This window comes from Macaca fascicularis, chromosome 5 (assembly GCF_037993035.2).
Source record: "Macaca fascicularis isolate 582-1 chromosome 5, T2T-MFA8v1.1".
Classification (NCBI taxonomy): Eukaryota; Metazoa; Chordata; class Mammalia; order Primates; family Cercopithecidae; genus Macaca; species Macaca fascicularis.
The window spans coordinates 3,075,408-3,097,129 of NC_088379.1; the positions used below are offsets into that span (position 1 = coordinate 3,075,408).

At 43.9% G+C, this 21,722-nt stretch overlaps 1 protein-coding gene across 30 annotated transcripts in view; it reads left to right on the forward strand.

Annotated features, from left to right (window-relative positions):
- Positions 1–21,722, forward strand: part of ADD1 (adducin 1) — a 96,495-nt gene that overhangs the window by 29,077 nt on the left and 45,696 nt on the right. For 23 of the 30 annotated variants that reach the window (XM_065544693.2, XM_074039259.1, XM_074039262.1 and 20 more), the window contains exons 2-4: positions 8,674–8,888; positions 15,494–15,656; positions 20,053–20,204. In XM_065544693.2, the coding sequence (XP_065400765.1) occupies positions 8,694–8,888; positions 15,494–15,656; positions 20,053–20,204 (510 nt within the window). In that variant the 5' untranslated portion in view covers positions 8,674–8,693. Of the gene's footprint in view, positions 1–188; positions 228–8,673; positions 8,889–15,493; positions 15,657–20,052; positions 20,205–21,722 lie in introns of those variants that run through there. The other 7 variants (XM_065544692.2, XM_074039269.1, XM_074039258.1 and 4 more) reach the window with 1 other exon arrangement.

Genomic DNA, 21,722 nt, shown 5'->3' on the forward strand with positions numbered 1-21,722 from the left:
TATCTGCAGAAAAAATGAGTTAATACACACAAAGTAAACAGTGATAACTTCAGCTGTGATTATTTGAAAGGTACCTTTTGAGCAGCTTCTTCTGCAAGAGGACATCCGGAGACACAGGAATAGAAATGATCCGATCAGAGTAATTAAAGGCTTTTACTGAGCTCTGAGGTCCCAAACAGGGCACATTCAGTCAGTCTAAAGCTGTGAAGAAGAACCTTCAACATAAGGTAGGTGTTCTCTTTTAGGGTAGTGGAGAACCGCGTCATTAGGCTAGTACTGTAAGCAGTGCAGGGTTAGAACTTATTACATTTGTGCTGTTTGATTTGGGAGATAGTGCCAGATGTTGGGCTCCCTCCTGCCAGTAGATAACGGGGATTTCCTTTGCGTTGGCTGGTGCTGCAGCCTTCCAATATTGCAGGTTTCCAAGTGTTTGTAATGAATTTCTGGCCAGGGTGTCCATGTCTCTTCTGCTCAGGGTGCTGGCCAGGGTGTGTGCTGACTGCTACACTGTTCCCAGCCCTCTGCCTGGATTTAGTCATCAGCGTTGGAGCCCCCAAGTCTGCTTACAATCTTGCTACTCTTTACAGCGAAGTCTCCACCTTCTGTTTCACTGCCTATTTCTTTTTTTTTTTTTTTTTTTGAGACGGAGTCTTGCTCTGTTGCCCAGGCTGGAGTGCAGTGGCCGGATCTCAGCTCACTGCAAGCTCCGCCTCCCGGGTTTATGCCATTCTCCTGCCTCAGCCTCCCGAGTAGCTGGGACTATAGGCGCCCGCCACCTCGCCCGGCTAGTTTTTTGTATTTTTTATTAGAGACGGGGTTTCACCGTGTTAGCCAGGATGGTCTCGATCTCCTGACCTCGTGATCCGCCCGTCTCGGCCTCCCAAAGTGCTGGGATTACAGGCTTGAGCCACCGCGCCCGGCCTACACTGCCTATTTCTTGACGATGCAGTTTCATTTTGGATGCAGACCTCTTGGAGCCCTTTGTCCCAGGGAAGTTAGATGTTCCTTGTAGCAAATACCTTACTTCAGGAATAAACAGAGTCTCATTTGAGCCCCTGCTATGTATAAAACACTCCCCCAGGGCCCTTGTACAAACATGAGTTAGAAATGTATTGTTCCTGTATTTCACAGGCCCACAGACCAGTGATGGAGCAAGCATGTACCCAGATAATTTACCTGCATATGATTTGGTCCTGTTTGAAAGTGGCCATGGGAGAGGTGGGAATGGTGTATGTTGACACACAGGAGGCCAGGTGCCAGGCTTCGGGCGTGGGGAACCTTCATAGAGCAGGAAGCATTTGAGTTGGATATTGAGAATGAGTGGGGGCTGAAAGGTTTAGAATAGAGAGAACAGTTAAATTAGGTCATTAAAAATGTGTGGAACACCTGCTGGGTGCCAGGCACTGTGTGTAAAATCAGAGGAAGGTTGACTGCACTCACTCTGCTGTCTGTTCTGTGCTACTCCCTAAAGCTCAGCAGGTGTTTATTCACCAGGTGACTGCTGCCTTCCCCAAGCCACCTGGCAGACACATGTTTCACCTCTGAAATCATCTCTGTGAAGCTTTCCTGACAGCCCCTGTGTATGAGTTTCCCAGGGCTGCTGTAACCAAGTGCCACAGACCAGGGGCTTAAACAACAGTAATGTGTCATCTCAGTTCTGGAGGCTGGAAGTCTAAGATCAGGGTGTGGGCAGGGCTGGTTCCTCCTGAGGCTGAGGGAGAATGGGCCCCATCCTCTCTCCAGCTCGGTAGTCGGCAGTCCTTGGCATTCCTTGGCTTGAGGAAGCACTGCCTCAACCTCTGCCTTCATCTACACTTAGTTCTCCCTGTGTGTGTCTCTTTGTCCACATTTTCCATTTTATAAGGACAGAAGTCATTTTGGATTAGGTCTGCCTTGTGGACCCCATCTTAATGAATTATATCTGTAGCGACCCTGTTTCCAAATAAGGGCATATTCTGTGGAACTGGGGGTTAGGGCTTCAACATGTGAATTTTGGAGAGTGGACACAATTCAACTCATAACATCCTCTCTCAGTTCTTTCTACCTCCCACACATGGACACTTTTCCCCTGCTGATATACTGTAAGTACAGTTCTGTCATGCACCAAGAGAATTTTGTCTGTCATCTCCTACTCTTTGTATTTTTTAATCTCTGGTGCCTTGCATGTAATGTGGAAAATGTCTCCAGTGCAAGTGTATTGTGTGTCAGGAGTTAGAAATAAGGGAAGATACTGTAGAGATCACCCCTCTTCTTGGCCTCCTATTGACAATTCCAAAGGCTCTCTGGAGTTGGGTGCCAGGTGGCCAAGGACTAGCGGCGGATACCACTTTCATTATCTGCTGACTTTTCCCCACGGAGCAGTATTTTGTTATTAGCTGACAGTCAAAGAGCATTCTAATGGACAAGATCCTTTGGGTCCTCAGCAGGCATTTTTCACAGAGGCTTGCTTTAATGGCTCTCTTCTTCCTTGTTTCAGCCTTAGGTTTTCATGTTCTAGCTTTAGGGACTCAAAAGTAAATCATGTGAATACTGGGAATAGTTACATTAGCAAAGATGTCTGTGCCAGAAGGGAGATGCCAATAAATAATTGAATCTGTCCAAAAGTTTCAGAATTCCCTCATTATATATTTTAGAGAAGCAAACATTTGCCTGGTTTCTGACCTGAGGTTTAGTTACACATTAATAAAGATGGATTATCCTGGGGCTGCAGTGCGTCTGCTAAGAAAAATATTCCAGCATACCGTACTTTGTTATTTCTGGGTCAGTAAATAACGTACTGGGCAGAGTGGTGTTTTCTGGGACATTAGAAAAGGGATGTTATTTGGACTAATTAGTGCTGTTGCATCAGGATTTTCTTCAATGCCATTTAGCAAACCAGCTGTCCTTAGTCTGTCCAGCTAGCAAGAATTTGTGTAACGCAACAGGGTACTTTACAGTTTTCACACTTCAAATATCACATGAGGGGTTCTTCACTAGGCACCTGGAACCCAGTATAGCAAAATTAGAGGAAAGGCCCTAAGGAGATTTATCTCTGTTAAGAGAAAAAGTTAACATTTTCAGGCTAAATAGTTGAATCTACTAAAGATAACAAATAATGTCGACTATCTCAACCCTCCAAAGATTGAAGAGTGTTAGGATTGTCATTTGTGTTTTTTTGTGGGGTAGTTGAATAAAATTGGGCAGCTAAAATTTTCAGTTCCATGTGCCTCCTAAACAAAAATCAAAATAAGTAGTTTGTGAAGTGACTGCAGACAAGATAGGAACTGTGCTGCATGCTGTTTTTTGTAAACAGATGACATTTTCTCTTCCTTCCTTCCTTCTTTCCTTCCTTCCTTCCTTCCTTCCTTCCTTCCTTCCTTCCTTCCTTCCTTCCTTCCTTCCTTCCTTCCTTCCTTCCTTTCCTTTCCTTTCCTTTCTTTCCTTTCTTTCCTTTCTTTCCTTTCTTTCCTTTCTTCTCATCTCTTCTCTTCCTCTTCCTCTTTCTCTTTCTCTCTTTCTTTTTTTTCTTTTCTTTCTGTGGGAGTCTAACTCTGTCACCCAGGCTGGAGTGCAGTGGTGCGATCTTGGCTCACTGCAATCTCCGCCTCCCGGGTTCACGCCGTTCTCCCGCCTCAGCCTCCCAAGTAGCTGGGACTACCTGTGCCTGCCACCAGGCCCAGCTATTTTTTTGTATATTTAGTAGAGATGGGGTTTCACCGTGTTAGCCAGGATGGTCTCGATCTCCTGACCTCGTGATCCCCCTCCTTGGCCTCCCAAAGTGCTGGGATTACAGGCGTGAGCCACCGTGCCTGGCCAACAGATGACATTTTCTAACCAGGCACATGCCATCCAATTTACCTGTCGATCATACCAAAAGCAGCAGAACTGAAGGGGAAAAATGATTGTTAAACACATTGAATTGCTTTTATGTCATTTAAGATAGTTGGTTTAAGTGTCTTGACTTTTTTATATTTGGAAACATTAAATAAAAATGGAAATAAATTTTTAAAAAAGGGTTGTTAATCTTAAGATAGCTGTTCATCCTGATCTCAGTAGTATCAGTCTGAAAAAGCATGCTGAAATGTCTTCATCTGCCGGGCGCAGTGGCTCACGCCTGTAATCCCAGCACTTTGGGAGGCCAGGGCGGGTGGATCACCTGAGGTCGGGAGTTCGAGACCAGCCTGACCAACATGGAGAAACCCCGTCTCTACTAAAAATACAAAATTAGCTGGGCGTGGTGGCGCATGCCTATAATCCCAGCTACTAGGGAGGCTGAGGCAGGAGAATTGCTTGAGCCTGGGAGGCGGAGGTTGTGGTGAGCCGACATTGTGCCATTGCACTCCAGCCTGGGCAACAAGAGTGAAACTCTGCCTCAAAAAAAAGAAATGTCTTCATCTGAAGGCAGGCAGAGACCAGCTCATGTAAGGTCTGGAGGTGCTTTCTTCTGAGAGCAAGAAGAATCATGGAGCGTTTCAAACACAAACGAAGTAGACAGCACGGTGTGATGAGTCTTGCACTAACCTTCATCCAGCGTCAGTGATCAGCTCATGGCTAGTCTTGTGTAACTTCATTTCCGCTCCCCCCACATACGTTTTAGGAGCATTTCAGATGTCATTTTATCCAGAAACATTTCTGTATCAATATAATCATCATAATACTACACCTAAAATGTAAAACTAATTTCTTAATGCCATCAAAATCTAGCTAGTGTTCAAATTTCTAGTTGTCTCAAATGTCACTTTTAGATTTTTATTTTACAGTTTGTTTCAATCAGGATCCTACTAAGGTCCACATATTAGTTCTCAGATTTTAAGCAGAGGAGTGAGTGACATGATCTGACTTACATTAAAACTCTCTAGGGCCAAGTTTTAGAGAATGGATTGCTGTGGGGGTTGTTAAGAGGCTGGAAGTAGAGAAACCAATTAGGAGGCCGTTGAGTGTCCAGGGAGGTGAGTGATGACGACTTGGATTTGAGTGACATCTGGGGGAATGGGAGATGTGGAGGAAGCAGATGTCACTTGGGCAGGTCATACTTATTTGTCATGGTTCATCCAGACTTTTTTTTTCTGTTGTCTGTGTTTATTTGAAAATATTGTTCCCAAAGATTTCATTAATTTAGCTATCAATATATTGTTGATGGTGAAACCTTAAAATGTATTACATAAGTAAAAATAAAGCAACATTATAGAATACTGAGATAAACATTCATCCGTACTTCAATCAACTTACTCAAATTTATTCCAACTTATTTGCCATTATATCATCTTGCCAGTGTATAATTATAGCATTACATAATAGAATAAGAAATAGTTTTCCCCTTAATATGTTTTACTCTTTTATCTGAATTATGCTAAAGAGTCTCTATAGTTACATGATATTGTATTGAGCAGATTTTAATGTTTATGTTACATTTATTTATTTGAGACAGTGTCTTGCTCTGTCACCCAGGCTGGAGTTTAGTGGTGCCTTCATGGCTCTCTGCAACCTTGACCTCCCAGCTCAAGTGATCCTCTCTCCTCAGCCTCCTGAGTAGCTGGGACTACAGGCGTGTGCCATCACTCCTGGCTAATTATTTTGAAGTTTTTGTTGAGATGCAGTCCTTACTATGTAAGCTAGGCAGCTTTGAACTCCTGGGCTCAAGTGATCCTCCCACCTCAGCTTCTCAAAGTGCTGGTATTACAAGGCATGAGCCACCACACCTGACCTGTTCCTACTTTTAAAATTATTTTATTTTATTAGTTTAAATTTATTTTAAGATACTATGAAAAATGTTCCAAAAGTTTGTTTTTTGCATGTTTTTCCCTTTCTCTCTCTTTTTAACTTTTTTATTTTATTTTATTTTTTTTTTAAGATGGAGTCTTACACTGTCGTCTGGGCTGGAATGCAGCAGTATGACCCAGCGCATTGCAACCTTTGCCTCCCGGGTTCAAGTAATTATTGTACCTCAGCCTCCTGAGTAGCTGAGATTACAGGCGCGCGCCCCCACACCCAGCTAATTTTTGTATTTTTAGTGGAAACGGGGTTTCACCATGTTGCCCAGGCTGTTCTCAATCTCCTGAGCTCAGGCATCCACTTGCCTTGGCCTCCCAAAGTGCCAGGATTACAGACATGTGCCACTGTGCCCAGCAAATAATAATTTCTTTGTAGAGATTTTTATTTGAAAATGAAGTTGATGAAACCTGAAGCCATAATTTATAAAAATGAAGGACAGGTTTGTACTTCAAAGTAGAATTGTGCTTAATCTTGATTATTGGGCTCAGAATGTGTATACTTTGATTTTGATTTAAGTTTATAGACTTCCTTATTGGAATGGAGCATGTATATACCTGGTGTGCAGTCTTTATCTTATCCCATTCACACAGCAATTTGTAACTAGGGGAAAGTAATACCTGCCTTATCTCAAATATGTTGTTCTTACAAAGATTCCTGTCTTTCAATATCTTCTGGGAACCCGGAAATAGCTATAGTTACCTCTAAAATATACCCTCATATCCTTATTTACCGATGAAAATGGCTTACAGTTGGGACTCAATGATTTTCTTTGGTCTTTTTTTTTGAAACACTGAAGCAGAACATTTTTATTATTGGCTCAGAATGTTCAGCTTCAATTACATCTAATGAAATATTACCAGATAACTTATTGTTTTGTTCTTTGGTCATTCTTTCGGAAGGTTTACAATAAATGGAGTGAGTAGCCAGATTAAATTAAACAATTTAAAGGATATAAATAGAGAAGAGTAAGTTTCAGAGATTCCACTTAGGCTGGGCTCATGCCTGTAATCCCAGCACTGTGGAAGTCCGAGGCAGGAGGATCATTTGAGCCCAGGAGTTTGAGACCAGCCTCATCTCTACCAAAGAACTAAAAAAAAGTAGCCAGGTGTGGTGATGTGGGCCTGTAGTCTCAGCTATTCAGGAGGCTGAGGCAGTAGGATCACTTGAGCCCAGAAGTTCCAGGCTGTAGTGAGCTATGATTGCACCACTGCATTCCAGCCTGGGTGGCAGAATGAGGCTCTGTCTCAAAAACAAAGAGAAAAAAGATTCCACTGAGGTCATTAGTTCATTTATTTTGTTTTGATGTTTAGTTCCCAGTTGTTTTCATGTTTTGCCTTTAAGTTCTTGAAGTAGTGGTTGGGCGTGGTGGCTCATGCCTGTAATCCCAGCACTTTGGAAGGCCTAGGCGGGCGGATCACCTGAGGTCAGGAGTTTGAGACCAGCCTGGCCAACATGGTGAAACTCCGTCTCTACTAAAAATACAAAAATTTACCCAGGTGTGGTGGCACACGCCTGTAATCATAGCTACTCGGGAGGCTAAGGCAGGAGAGAATCACTTGAACCTGGGAGGCAGAGGTTGCAGTGAGCCGAGATCATGCCATTGCATTCCAGCCTGAGCAACAGAGTGAGACTGTCTCAAAAAAATAATAAATTTAAAAAAAGACAAAAAGAAATACTGCCACTTTAAGCATGATATTTTTATCTTTCACATTTAGAACAGAAATATCAAATTGATCTTTTTTTTTTTTTTTAAAAAAAAGCTAATTTCTTCAGCTGATTCTTTGGTTGTTGGTTCCACAATAAAAATATCTTTTTTGCATAACAAGCTCTACTCTATAGGCTTGCTGTCCAAAGTGTGGTTCAAGTTCAGCAGCATTGGTATCACTTGGGAATTGATGAGCCATGCAGAATTTCAGGCCCCACTCCAGACCTAATGAATCTTAATTTGTGTGCTAATTTAATTCCCAGGTGGTTCATATGCACATTTGAAAGCTAACAGGGCGTGGTGGCTCATGTCTGTAATCCCAGCACTTTGGAAGGCCAAGGTGAGAGGATTGCTTGAGGCCAGGAGTTTGAGACCAGTTTGTGCAACTCAGGGATACCCCCATCTCTACAAATTTTTTTTTTTTAATTAGCCAGGCATGGCAGTGCACGCTGGTAGTCCCAGCTGCTTGGGAGGGTGAGGTGGAAGGATCACTTGAGCCTGGGAGGTTGAGGTTGCAATGAGCTGTGACTGGGCCACTGCCCTCCAGCCTTGGTGGCAGAACAAGACCCTGTTCCCCTGTCCCCGAGAAAAGAATGTAATGTCAGTAGCCATATTCACATAATTGTAAATTTGAGCCATCTTGGCATGTTAGGTTATTAACAAACTGAGCATCTTGACATTGCCAGTACCTGCCATTATTCTTTTAACCAGAAAGGAGCTGTTAGGGAGGAACATTTACCATTATGTGAGTTGTGTGTGAGCGGCTTCTCTTCTGTTGATCTGTTTGGGGGATCCTTTGCAAAAGCACTGCTGGTACCTTATGGGGAAAAAAAATCAGAAATCGAATTCTTTTGGAATAAACTGCAGATCTTGTCTGTATGGGACAAATCATGTCTGTAAAGAATTACGTGGTCAAAAGTTTACTGTTTAGTTCTTTTTGGGTTTTTCAGAGGACTTAATTGCTTTGTTAGATTGTTCTCTTGTTCTCTTCTTTGGAACAATGGCTAGGACAAAACACACCATTGGTTAGTGGGAGGTGGTTGATCAGCCATGTGCCTCTGAGGCCACAAAGAAGCCTCACAGGTCACGGTTTCCACTGTCACTTGGTCATTGCATCCTCCTGTTGAAGATTGTGTTTACCAAGCTCATGTGCTCATCATGAAACACTGTTAGACATTGATTTGAAAACAATAATTTCTTTTATTTTGATTCTGTAGGAACCTAGAAAGATTGTACAATGAATGGTGATTCTCGTGCTGCGGTGGTGACCTCACCACCCCCGACCACAGCCCCTCACAAGGAGAGGTACTTCGACCGGGTGGATGAGAACAACCCAGAGTACTTGAGGGAGAGGAACATGGCGCCAGACCTTCGCCAAGACTTCAACATGATGGAGCAGAAGAAGAGGGTGTCCATGATTCTGCAAAGCCCTGTAAGAAGAGAAGTCTTTTCTCTGACCAAACGTCATCTTTCCTTTTCTCATACTTCAGGTCTTATGCCCTCTTGTATAAGTGGCATAGTTCATTGATCTTATCACAGGAAATCAGTGCCTTGAGTATATGTATATGGTTGTTGAAAGAATTCAGTTTAGTTCATGTTATCAGACAACATAAATGAAAAATCTTCAGTGTCGTAAAGGATAGGAAGTGTTAATTTCTCCTTTTTACTCTTGCGACTTTTCCAGAGGGTCTTTATATATTGGGGCCATTTTTAAATTACAATTTAAAAAATACCTAGCTTAGGCTGGGTGCGTTGGCTCACGCTTGTAATCCCAGCACTTTGGGAGGCCGAGGTGGGTGGATCACTTGAGGTCAGGAGTTCGAGACCAGGCTGGCCATCATGGTGAAACCCTGTCTCCATTAAAAATACGAAAATTGACCAGGCGCGGTGGCTCATGCCTGTAATCCCAGCACGTTGGGAGGCCAAGACAGGTGGATCACGAGGTCAGGAGATTGAGACCATCCTGGCTAACACGGTGAAACCCTGTGTCTACTAAAAATGCAAAAAAAAAAAATTAGCCAGGCGTGGTGGCGGATGCCTGTAGTCCCAGCGACTCGGGAGGCTGAGGCAGGAGAATCGCTTGAACCCGGGAGGCGGAGGTTGCAGTGAGCAGAGATTGCCACTGCACTCCAGCCTAGGCGACTGAGTGAGACTCCGTCTCAATAAATAAATAAATAAATAAATAAATAAAAATACAAAAATTAGCCTGGTGTGGTGGCACATGCCTGTAATCCCAGCTACTCAGGCGGCTGAGGCAGGAGAATCGCTTGAACCCGGGAGGTGGAAGTTGCAGTGAGCAGAGATTGTGCCACTGCACTCCAGCCTGGGCGACAGAGTGAGACTGTCTCAAAAAGAAACCAAAAAAACCCTAGCTCAGTCCTGGGTATATAGTAGGCCTTAACAGTACCTGCTTATTGATTGATACCTTTAGTTAGAGTCAGCATTTTGAGTCATAGTCATGCCCAGCTGAGTGTTTTCCAGATTGCACCTTTCAGTCAAGTAGTTGTATCTGCATAGTTTTCTCATGTTGATGCTGCTGGCTTTGTGTATGCTTCATCGTTTTTTGTCCCTTCTTCTGATTTGTTCTCACTATGCCCCTTCGTATCAGGGGAGTGTCATTTGGCAGAAATTTATTGATTTTCTTTTTTTTTTTTTTTTGAGACGGAGTCTCGCTCTCTCTCTCAGGCTGGAGTGCAGTGGCGCGATCTGGGCTCACTGCAAGCTCCGCCTTCTGGATTCCAGCCATTCTCCTGCCTCAGCCTCCCGAGTAGCTGGGACTACAGGTGCCCGCCACCACGCCTGGCTAATTTTTTGTATTTTTAGTAGAGGCGGGGTTTCACCGTGTTAGCCAGGATGGTCTCGATCTCCTGACCTCGTGATCCACGCACCTCGGCCTCCCAAAGTGCTGGGATTACAGGCGTGAGCCACTGCGCCCGGCCTGATTTTCTTAAAAAAAAAAGTTGTTGATGTCTCTTATGTGCTGTTTAAGGAACTGGGGATTTAGCGGTAAACTAGACACGCAAGGCCTTTAGTAGATTTGGTTTAGTAGTTGTTACTGAGGTATAACTTACATAAAGCACACAAATCTTAAGTATATGGCTTGGTGAATTTTGACATAAATGTTGCTTGTGTAGCTACCCAGATAAGTCTTGGACTTTACGTTCTAGTTGAAGGAAATAAACAATAAAGAACAAGCAGAAGGGCAATGCAGACAGTAGTAGGATGATTAGATTAAGTGTGACTGTGGTCAGAAAGGCTGTTCTCAGGTGGGAAGGTTTAATCTGAACTCAATGACAGGAAGGAGCCAGTCTTTCAAGAATCAGGGGGCCGGGTGTGGGTGCTTGGCTGGGCACGGTGGCCCACGCCTGTAATCCCAGCACTTTGGGAGGCCAAGGCGGTAGATCACTTGAGCCCAGGAGTTTGAGACCAGCCTGGTGAAACACCATCTCTACAAAAAATATAAAAATTAGCTGGGCGTGGTGGCGTGCCCCTGCAGTCCTAGCTGCTCAAGAGGCTGAGGTGGGAGGATCACTCAAGCTGAGGCTGCAGTGAGTTGTGATCGTGCCAGTGCACTCCAGCCTGGGTGACAGAGTGAGACCCTGTCTCCAAAAAAAAAAAGGAGAAATGTTCCCGGCTGAGGAACCAGCTAACATGAAATTCCTAGGATAGGGATGGGCTTGATGAGCCCACAGAGGCAGAAGGCAGACAATGTGGTTCAGCCTGGGAGTGGCAGAGTGAGGTGCAGTGAAGTTGGAGAGAGAGGAGGGAGCAGATCCTGGAAGGCCGTGTTTGCTGAGATTGAGAGTTTCCATTGCATTCTGTGTGTGGCAGTCATTGGAGGGCTGCAGACAGGGAAAGGACAAATAGAATTTTAAAGAAAATTAATCTGGGTTTGGTTTAGAGAAAAAATTGGCTGGGGCAAGAGAAAAAGCTGTCTACCAAATGAGAGATCATGGCAGCTTGGGCCAAGATGGCATAGTAGAGGGAGGAAGAGGTAGATTTGTATGGCTTTCATTTTGAAGGTAGTGTCAATAGGACTTGCTGATGGATGGGATGGAAGAAGTGAAAGGGAAAAAAAGAATTAGGATAGCACCTGGACTTTTGGCTTGAGCAGTTGTCTTACATAAAAACAGCAAGAAGCTAAGTAAAAATGACTTGGGATAGTTGAGAAAGTGATAGCACCTAGTGTGTGCCAGGCGTTGTTCTAGGCACTGGGGATGCAGAGATAAGAGAGTCAAGTTCTTGCCCACAGATGGTTTAGAACACAGTAACCATCAAGGCTGGGCGCGGTGGCTCATACCTGTAGTCCCAGTGCTTTGGGAGGCTGAGATAGGAGGATCACTTGAGTCTAGGAGTTTGCAGCTGCAGTGAACTATGATCACATCACTGAACTCCAGCCTGGGGCTTGAGGTTTTGCCAGATGGTTTGGTAGATTTGGAGGTGTTAGCAGGAAAGTGATTACAATGTAGTCATTACAATGGATCTAAGCCAGTGAGGGAGTTCAGAACGGGGAAGTGATCAAAGGTGAGAAGGTGTTAGGGTGATGAATGGATGGAAGAAAGTGTGAGCTGGATGCTAGGAGGGGTGGTTTCAGGGCGCATACTTGGCTTTGGGGTTGAAGAGGGGGCATGGTTACTAGGAATGAGCAGGTGTAGTGCTGACCATGGATTGTGGGAGCCTGAGGTGGGTTGGATGCCAGGATCTTTGGAGGAGAGGAGGTCTAAAAGCGGAGAGGTAGGGAGGGTCCCAAGCTGAGAGTATGGATGTTGAACCAGCAAGAGTTACGATCAAAGTGGCACACACAAGGTCCTTAGGCTAGTGACAGCTGGCTGGAGCCAGATGTTAAGATCCAGATTGGTGGCTCTAGGCCCTCACTCAGGACTAAGCTCAGCTCTGTGCCACGTGTCCTTTCTGCACGTACAGGTCATCTGAAATGCTGTTTATGCATAGGGCTCCCATACTGTGGTTTTCTCTTTTTGTGTCTTCCTTACCAAGCTTTAAGTTTCTGGATGACAAGGACCATATTATTTATCAGTATGTATATCCTTAGCGCCTAAAACAGCACCCTGGTACTTAGTAGTGTGTGTCGAATTGAACTTTCCCTAGATCTGTATGTGGATTTGAAAACCATTGAAATAGATCCTTTGAATTTTCAGACTGAGGGCTCCTGAAGGCAAGGAGCTTTAGCTTTTGCTTTCCCTGTGACCAGCACTGTCAGTGATGTTCAGGAGATGCCATCTGTATCTCTTACTCTCTCTCTTTTTTTTGAGATGGAGTCTCACTCTGTCACCCAGGCTGGAGTACAGTGGCATGGTCTTGGCTCACTGCAGCATCCACCTCCAGAATTCAAACGATTCTCCTGCCTCAGCCTCCCCAGTAGCTATGATTACAGGCACGAGCTTTCATGCCTGGCTTTTTGTATTTTTAGTAGAGACGAGGTTTCACCATGTTGGCCAGGCTGGCCTCAAACTCCTGACCTCAGGTGATCTGCCTCCCTTGGCCTCCCAAAGTACTGGGATTACAGGTGGAAGCCGCTGTGCCTGGCCTATCTTTATTTGCACATATCTCCCTTTATCTCTCTTTCTTTCTCATTGCATTGTGCTTTGATAACAAAGATGGCTAAATAATCACCATGTTTTGCTTTTTTTCTTTATTTTTTGCTTGTAGTCAGAGTACCTCTCAGCTTTTCCCTTCCTCATGGATGACTACAAAATATGATCTGTGACATTACTTGTCATGGTTTGGTAAATAGGGGGTCCTCAGAGGGCTCTTGACACATTCTGTTGTACCCTTAATTAACAGCAGTACATGGATTTGTTGTGTGCTTCCCCCAAGTGATAGGTACTCTTAGATTGTCTCTTGGCAATTTCCTGCAATATGTTTTCAGCTCAAGCAGTGACAAACCAGAAGTAAATTTGATGTGGATTAACATCCAGTGAATTTACATGTTCATATTGGATATCATTTATAATTGTTTGACAAGATTTTTTTTTTTTTTTTTTTTTTTTTGAGATGGAGTCTCGCTCTGTCGCCCAGGCTGGAGTGCAGTGGCACGATCTCGGCTCACTGCAAGCTCCACCTCTCGGGTTCACGCCATTCTCCTGCCTCAGCCTGCCGAGTATCTGGGACTACAGGCCACCATGCCTGGCTAATTTTTTGTATTTTTAGTAGAGACAGAGTTTCACCGTGTTAGCCGGGATGGTCTCGATCTCCTTACCTCGTGATCCACTTGCCTCGGCCTCCCAAAGTACTGGGATTACAGGTGTGAGCCACCGCGCCCGGCCTCTTTTTTTTTTTTTTTTTTTTTGAGACTGAAGTCTCACTCTGTCCCTCAGGCTGGAGTGCCATGGCCTGATCTCGGCTCACTGCAAGCTCCGCCTTCTGGGTTCACGCCATTCTCCTGCCCCAGCCTCCCAAGTAGCTGGGACTATAGGCGCCCGCCACCATGCCCAGCTAATTTTTTGTATTTTTTATAGAGATAGGGTTTCACCGTGTTAGCCAGGATGGTCTGGATGTCCTGACCTTGTTATCCGCCTGCCTCAGCCTCCCAAAGTGCTGGGATTACAGGCAGGCGTGAGCCACTGCGCCTGGCCGATATTTATTTCTTTACAGGGTATGTGAAAAAATTATTTTAGTGCAGGTAGGGAATATAAATCATCTGTATTGTTATAATAGTGATTTTCTATTAAAATCACCATCAATCCAATTGCACTTTTTTTTCTTTTTGCCTGATTTAGTATTATTTGATAAAGGATGGATGTTTAGGTTTTTTTTCCACATTTAAAACTAATTTGAAAAGTATTTTGAAGAAAGTACTGCAAAGGATAAAGTAGAATATGAAAAATTACTAATAATTCTATGACTAAAAGGAATACAATGAACATTTTGATGTATTTACTTTTTTTTTTTTTTTTTTTGAGACAAAGTGTTGCTCTGTCGCCTAGACTGGAGTGCAGTGGCGCAATCTCAGCTCACTGCAACCTCTGCCTCCTGGGTTCAAGCAATTCTCTCTTCTCAGCTTCCCAAGTAGCTGGGATTACAGGTGCCCACCACCACACCTGGCTAATTTTTTGTATTTTTAGTAGAGATGGGGTTTCACCATGTTGTCCAGGCTGGTCTTGAACTCCTAACCTCAGGTGATCTACCTGCCTTCGCCTCCTAAAGTGCTGGGATTCCAGGCATGAGCCACTGCGCCCAGCCAATGTATTTACTTTTAATCTTTTTCTATCTTTAGGTATGTATTTGCTGTAATATGGAGTGGTTATACTGCTTGATAACATTGTCACTCAAACATATATCAAGAGCAATTTTATGCCGTTTAAGTTTTTTTAGCTTTCCATGTTGAATGCATGCATAGCATTCCCAGTGTATTTTATCAGTCCTCTGTTGATTGAAATGTAGGATATTTTTCCCTTTTATCAATAATGCTGGAATGAACATCCAAATGAATCAGTCTTTGAGCATTTCCTTGAATGTTTCCTTAAAATAGATTCCTAAGAGTAGAATTCCTGTTCAGAGTTTTAAGCTTTTATTGTATTAAATTCTTTCTAGAAAAGAATGTACCAGGCCGGGCGCGGTGGCTCAAGCCTGTAATCCCAGCACTTTGGGAGGCCGAGGCGGGCGGATCACGAGGTCAGGAGATCGAGACCATCCTGGCTAACACGGTGAAACCCCGTCTCTACTAAAAATACAAAAAGAAATTAGCCGGGCGTGGTGGCGGGTGCCTGTAGTCCCAGCTACTCCGGAGGCTGAGGCAGGAGAATGGCGTGAACCCGGGAGGCAGAGCTTGCAGTGAGCCGAGATCCCGCCACTGCACTCCAGTCTGGGCGACAGAGCGAGACTCCGTCTCAAAAAAAAAAAAAAAAAAAAAAAAGAATGTACCAGTTTATATTCCCAGCAGTGATGTGTGAGAATATCCGTTTGCCTTTCCAGCACTGGATGAAAACAAAAAATTGGTCTATGTGATAGCTACTCCTGACCCTCTGCCCAAGGAACAGAAAATAAATGGTGTCTCAGTGTTTTAATATTTTTTACTAGGCTTTCTGTGAAGAATTGGAATCAATGATACAGGAGCAATTTAAGAAGGGGAAGAACCCCACAGGCCTATTGGCATTACAGCAGATTGCAGATTTTATGACCACGAATGTACCAAATGTCTACCCAGCAGCTCCGCAAGGAGGGATGGCTGCCTTAAACATGAGTGAGTAGTTCCTGATTTTTGATATATGTTCTGTAGTTTTCAGGTAAAATTTCCTGAAGATTGCTCATGTGAAATAAATGGGCATATAACTGTGTAACATGACAGAGTTGAGTATTTTGAAAATTAATGTGTTTTCGTTAGTCATCGTAAAACATAGGCTGGAATTCTGAAATCGTCTTGAATGTTGCAGACTCCTCTTTTCTTAGCCAGTGAGACTGTTATTTCCGAGGCAGATGACTTTTTATGTGTCTTCCCAGCCCCTATGTAGATTAAAATAAACTAATCAGAAATAATGCTTGTGGAGTGGCTTGTCGGTTTTGCCTGGCCAGCATTTCTTACCTGGCATTCTTCACTGCTGCGTCCCAGCTAGTGAGAAAGAGAAATTCTAAAAGAAAAGCCAGAGGAAAAATACTGGATGGGTGAATGTGAGCAAAGAATGGTCAGCTGTGCAAGAATGGAGCTTTGCCATAGTGATCGAGTTTGTAAATGTTTAACATGACAAAGCATCAACTAATCTGAGCCACCGTGTATTGTACAGGATTAGTCTCGGATGGGTCTGGTTGGATAGTCAAATCCGAGTGCCCAAAATAAGGTACTGGTTTCTGTTAGATCTGCTGACATTTGCTCTTTACCTGTCTCCTCTGTGGTATTCTTAGAAGTTGAATAGCATTCACCAGATCTGATATATATTGTAATTAATGTCTGTAGAATATTAAGAATCACATTTAATCCATAGCTGAAGCCTCCATCCTGAAATCACATGGCCACCACCAGTAAAGTTTTCATGTGGATTCTGTTTATTTTGTTGTTGTTTTTGAGACGGCGTCTTGCTCTGTCTCCCAGGCTGGAGTGCAGTGGTGCGATCTCAGCTCCCTGCAAACCACCACCTCCCAGATTCAAGCTATTATCCTGCCTCAGCCTCCCAAGTAGCTGAGATTACAGGCGCGCACCACCACTCCTGGCTAATTTTTGTATTGTAGCAGAGACTGGTTTCGCCATGTTGACCAGGCTGGTCTCAAACTCCTGATCGCCACAAGTGATCCACTCGCCTCAGTCTCCCTGAGTGCTGGGATTATGGACATGAGCCACCACACGTGGCCTATTTCTTCTGTATTAATTAGCAAGAATATTCTGTCAGGAGAAACTTCCCTTCAGTTCTTTCGGTTACCTGGTGGTACAGTTTGTGTAGGAAAGGCAGGATCCCTTTCCAAAATAATAAGTTGGTTTCCAATCAAACTTCAGTGATGAACAATTAGGTTTTTTTTTAGTATCATTAGAATTTATGGTTTAAACAGTCAGTGTGTTTCACATCATTGCAGTTATTATCTGGATTTGTTGAGAACTTTCCTTCTAAATGGATATTGAATTTTGTGAAATGCTGCTTTTCTCTCTGTTAAAATGATCACCTAGTCTTTCTTCTTTAGTTTGATATGGTGAATTATGTTTATTGGTATTTTTTTTGTTTGTTTTGTATATTTATTTATTTATTTAGAGATAAGGTCTTGCTCTTTCACCCATGCTGGAGTACAGTGGCACGATCACAGCTCACTCCAACTTTGAACTCCTGGGCTTAAGGGATCCTCCACGCCTGGTTAATTTTTCTCTTTTCTTTTCTTTTTTTCTTTTTTTTTTTTGAGATGGAGTCTTGCTCTGTCGCCCAGGCTGGAGTGCAGTGGCGCGATCTCGACTCACTGCAAGCTCCACCTCCCGGGTTCATGCCATTCTCCTTCCTCAGCCTCCCAAGTAGCTGGGACTACAGGCACCCGCCACCACGCCCGGCTAATTTTTTGTATTTTTAGTAGTGACGAGGTTTCACCGTGTTAGCCAGGATGGTCTCGATCTCCTGACCTCTAGATCCACCCGCCTTGGCCTCTCAAAGTGCTGGGATTACAGGTGTGAGCCACTGTGCCTGGCCAATTTTTCTCCTCCTCTCCTTTTCTCTCCTCCCCTCCCCTCCTCTCCCCTCCCTTCCCATCCCTCCTTCCCTCCCTCCTTTCTCTTTCTCTTTCTCTCTTTCCCTCCCTCCCTTTCTTCCTTCCTCCCTCCCTTCCTCCCTCCCTCCTCTTTCCCTTTTTTCTACCCTCCCTTTCTTTCTCTTCCTTCTCTTCCCTCTCTCCTCTCCCTTTTTTCTTTCTCCTTCTTCCTTCCCTCCCTTCCTTCTTTCCTTCCTTCCTTCCTTCCTTCCTTCCTTCCCTCCCTCCCTCCCTCCCTCCCTCCCTCCCTCCCTCCCTTCCTCCCTCCCTCCCTTTTTTTTTTTTTTTTTTTTGAGATGGAGTCTCCCTCTGTCGCCCAGACTGGAGTGCAGTGGCGTGATCTCGGCTCAGTGCAAGCTCTGCCTCCCAGGTTTATGCCATTCTGCTGCCTCAGCCTCCTGAGTAGCTGGGACTTCAGGCGCCCGCCACCCCGCCCAGCTAATGTTTTTGTAATTTTAGTAGAGACACGGGGTCTCACCGTGTTAGCCAGGATGGTCTTGATCTCCTGAGCTCGTGATCTGCCTGTCTCAGACTCCCAAGGTGCTGGATTATAGGCGTGAGCCACTGTGCCTGGCCCTTCCTTCCTTCCTTTTTTTCTTTCCTTTCTTTCCTTTCTTTTTTTTCTCTCGCTTTGTTGCCCAGGCTGGTCTCAGACTCCTGGCCTTAGGTGATCCTCCTGCCTCAGCCCCTCGAAGTCCTGGGATAACAGGTGTGAGCCACAGCATCTGGCCATTGTTTATTGGTTTTTGAATGCTGAACTAACCTTGCATTCCTGAGATAAAGCCTGTTGGTTGTGATGTGGGTGTGTGCTTTTTAAATATTACTGTATTATTTGCTAAAATTTCATGAAGAACTTTTTAGTCTCTATTCATAAGAGATATTGGTCTGTTTTTTCTTGTAATGTCTCTGTGTGGTTTTGCTATCAAAGTAACACTGGGCTTCATAGAATAAGTTGGAAAGTGGCCAGGCACAGTGGCTGTAATCCCAGCACTTTGGGAGGCTGAGGTGGGCAGATCACAAGGTCAGGAGATCGAGACCATCCTGGCTATGGTGAAACCCCGTCTCTACTAAAAATACAAAAATTAGCCAGACGTGGTGGCAGGCACCTGTAGTCCCAGCTACTCAGGAGGCTGAGGCAGGAGAATGGCGTGAACCTGGGAGGTGGAGCTTGCAGTGAGCCAAGATTGTGCCACTGCACTCCAGCCTGGGCACAGAGCGAGACTCCGTCTCAAAAAAAAAAAAAAAAAAAAAAAAAGAATAAGTTGGAAGGTGTTCTGAAAGAGTTTATGTAGAATTGGTATTATTCCTTCCTTAAATGTTTTGCAGAATTGACAGTGAAGTTGTCTGGATCTAGAGTTTTCTTTGTGGAAATGTTTTTAACTGTAAGTTTTGCTTCATAGCTATTCAGGATATCTGTTTCTTCTGGAGTGAACTTTGTTAGCTTTTATCTTTGAAAGAATTTGTCTGTTTCATCTAAGTTAAATAATTTGCTGGTATAGTTGTTTGTGTAATCCCTTTATTATTTTTTTAATGTCTGTAGGATGGGTAGTATGTCCTCTCTCCACTTCTTCATATTGGTTATTTATTTCTTTTTTTTTTTTTTAAACGGAGTCTCGCTCTGTCTCCCAAGCTGGAGTGCAGTGGCATGATCTCGCTCACTGCAAGCTCCGCCTCCCGAGTTCACGCCATTCTCCTGCCTCAGCCTCCCGAGTAGCTGAGAGTATAGGTGCCCACCACCACGCCTGGCCAATTTTTTGTATTTATTTTTAGTAGAGACGGTGTTTCACCGTGTTAGCCAGGATGGTCTCGATCTCCTGACCTTGTGATCTATCCACCTCGGCCTCCCAAAGTGCTGGGATTACAGGCATGAGCCACCGCTCCCGGCCCATATTGGTTATTTCTATCTCCTGTCTTTCGTTAAGTCTGGCTGGAGGTTTATCTTATTTTATTATTTGTATTTTATTTTTAATCTTCTCAAAGATTCAACTTTTGCTTTAATCAAAAAGCCTTAAAAACACTTTTCTCTAATGTATACGTTTAATGCTGTAGATTTCCTTTTAAGCAGTCTTTACTGCACCCCACAAATTTGGCTATCTTTTTGTTATTGACTTCTAACTTAATTGTGTTAGTATTGGAAAACAGTCATTATGAAAGTGTCTTTGAAGTTGTCAAGACTTTATTGCCTAATGTGGAAGATAAATATCTCAGAACCATTAGTATTTGATTTACATTTGATAAGAAATGTTAATCTTTGAGGCTTTTTGATAAGTCTCGCTTTGTTGCCTTGGCTATTCACAGCTGCGAACATAAGCACTACAGCCTCAAACTCATGGCTTCAGGTGATCTTCCTGCCTTAGCCTGAGTAACTAGGACTACAGGCTATACCGCTGCACCTGGCTGAGTCTTGTTTTTCTGTATTTCAGGTCTTGGTATGGTGACTCCTGTGAACGATCTTAGAGGATCTGATTCGATTGCATATGACAAAGGAGAGAAGTTGTTGCGGTGTAAATTGGCAGCGTTTTATAGACTAGCAGATCTCTTTGGGTGGTCTCAGCTTATCTACAATCATATCACAGTGAGTATTCAGTGGGGTAGTAACTGAAAGATAAATGAAATATTTTGTGTCTGGCACCACCTCTTTGCATTTAGGAGAAGAGGAAAGCAGGCTGAGCTTCAATAAGTCTTGGAAATACCTCTTCTGATTCCTGACTACAGAGTCTTAATAACCTGAGAATCAGCCAATTTGGGTTAAAAGTTACAGGAACAGCAGTTCTTGAAAATTTCTTTCTTGCATGCTAACCTAATCAACTAAGTGTTTACCAGATTATACACAGTTTCTAAAATTATTTTTATGCTTAAAAACCTAAGAATGATGATGTTTTCTTTCTTAGTCTGACCAAAGCCTTCCATCTCTCAAACTTATTTCTTCAGCTACTCCAGTTTTAACTATTTTTCAACGTTATTAGGATCTCTTTTCCTTCATTCTGGGTATCTGCTTTCTCTGGACCAAGTGCTGTTCTAACTGGGGTTTTATCAGTGGACAACATGAGTCCTTCCCTTGTGGACATTCACTTCTTCATCCCAATCCATTAGCCTATTGTTCACTCCCTACTTTGTCCATCTTGTATTTCCTGGTCCCTCATTTCAGTAATACTCTGCCAATCCTGTACTGTCCCTCCCAGCTTCTGAGTAGCCAAATCCTGCTGTGGAAGCCCTCCTAGCAGAGCCCATTGCCTTTCTCCATAGATTCACCCAAATCTCAAATGGACCCATGACAGCCTGGCAACCAGAACTCATCTCTCTTCCAACCTTACTAATATTCAAGCCTTCTCCACTATATTTGAGACTCCTGACCTCTTTCTTCCACCAAATGACCTCATCATGTCACAGAAAAAGTGGGTACCCTTACTGACATTTGTAGCCATTCTGTACTCTTGACCACCTGTTACAATGTCCTGCCTTCTGCCTGTGGCCAGACTTTGCTCCCCTGGCTTGGAGTTCCACCCTTCCTGCCTTCTTAGATTCCCAGTGCATTGCCAGGGTTCTTCTGTTCCTTCACTCGTTTGTAGAGATAGCTTCTTCCTTTGAACTGCTTCCTTCCTTTGGTTTTGAAACTTGTTCCGGTCTTCTATTTTTTTTCATGTCACTTCTTTTAAAGGATATTTTAGGTTGTTAATACAGTGCCTGCTGTTTGTATCAAGTGTACCTTATGCAGATGCCTAATTCCACCAATACTTGCATCTCTCGAGGCAAGCTGTTGAGTTTGCTGAAGCATTTCCTCCGTACTCACACGCACATAGGTTTTTCCACACGTGGACTCACCACCAGCAGTGCTTCGTTAAGCTCCATTCTGGACTCAGAGGAATGCTAAGCCTCCTGAGGTGATGGTCTGGAGCTCACCTTGTGGTTAGTGTGTTGTGCCTCTGGGACTTGATATTGGTCTCTGCCAGAGAGACTGAGTTGGCTTCCATCCATCTGTTCTTGTTTCCGCTTAAATGAACTTTTCAAAATGCAAGCCTTACCATGTCGTGCTCTTGTGTGCAGCACGTTCACTCTGTGTAGAATGTCACTGCTGCTTTATTCCCCTGTAGCA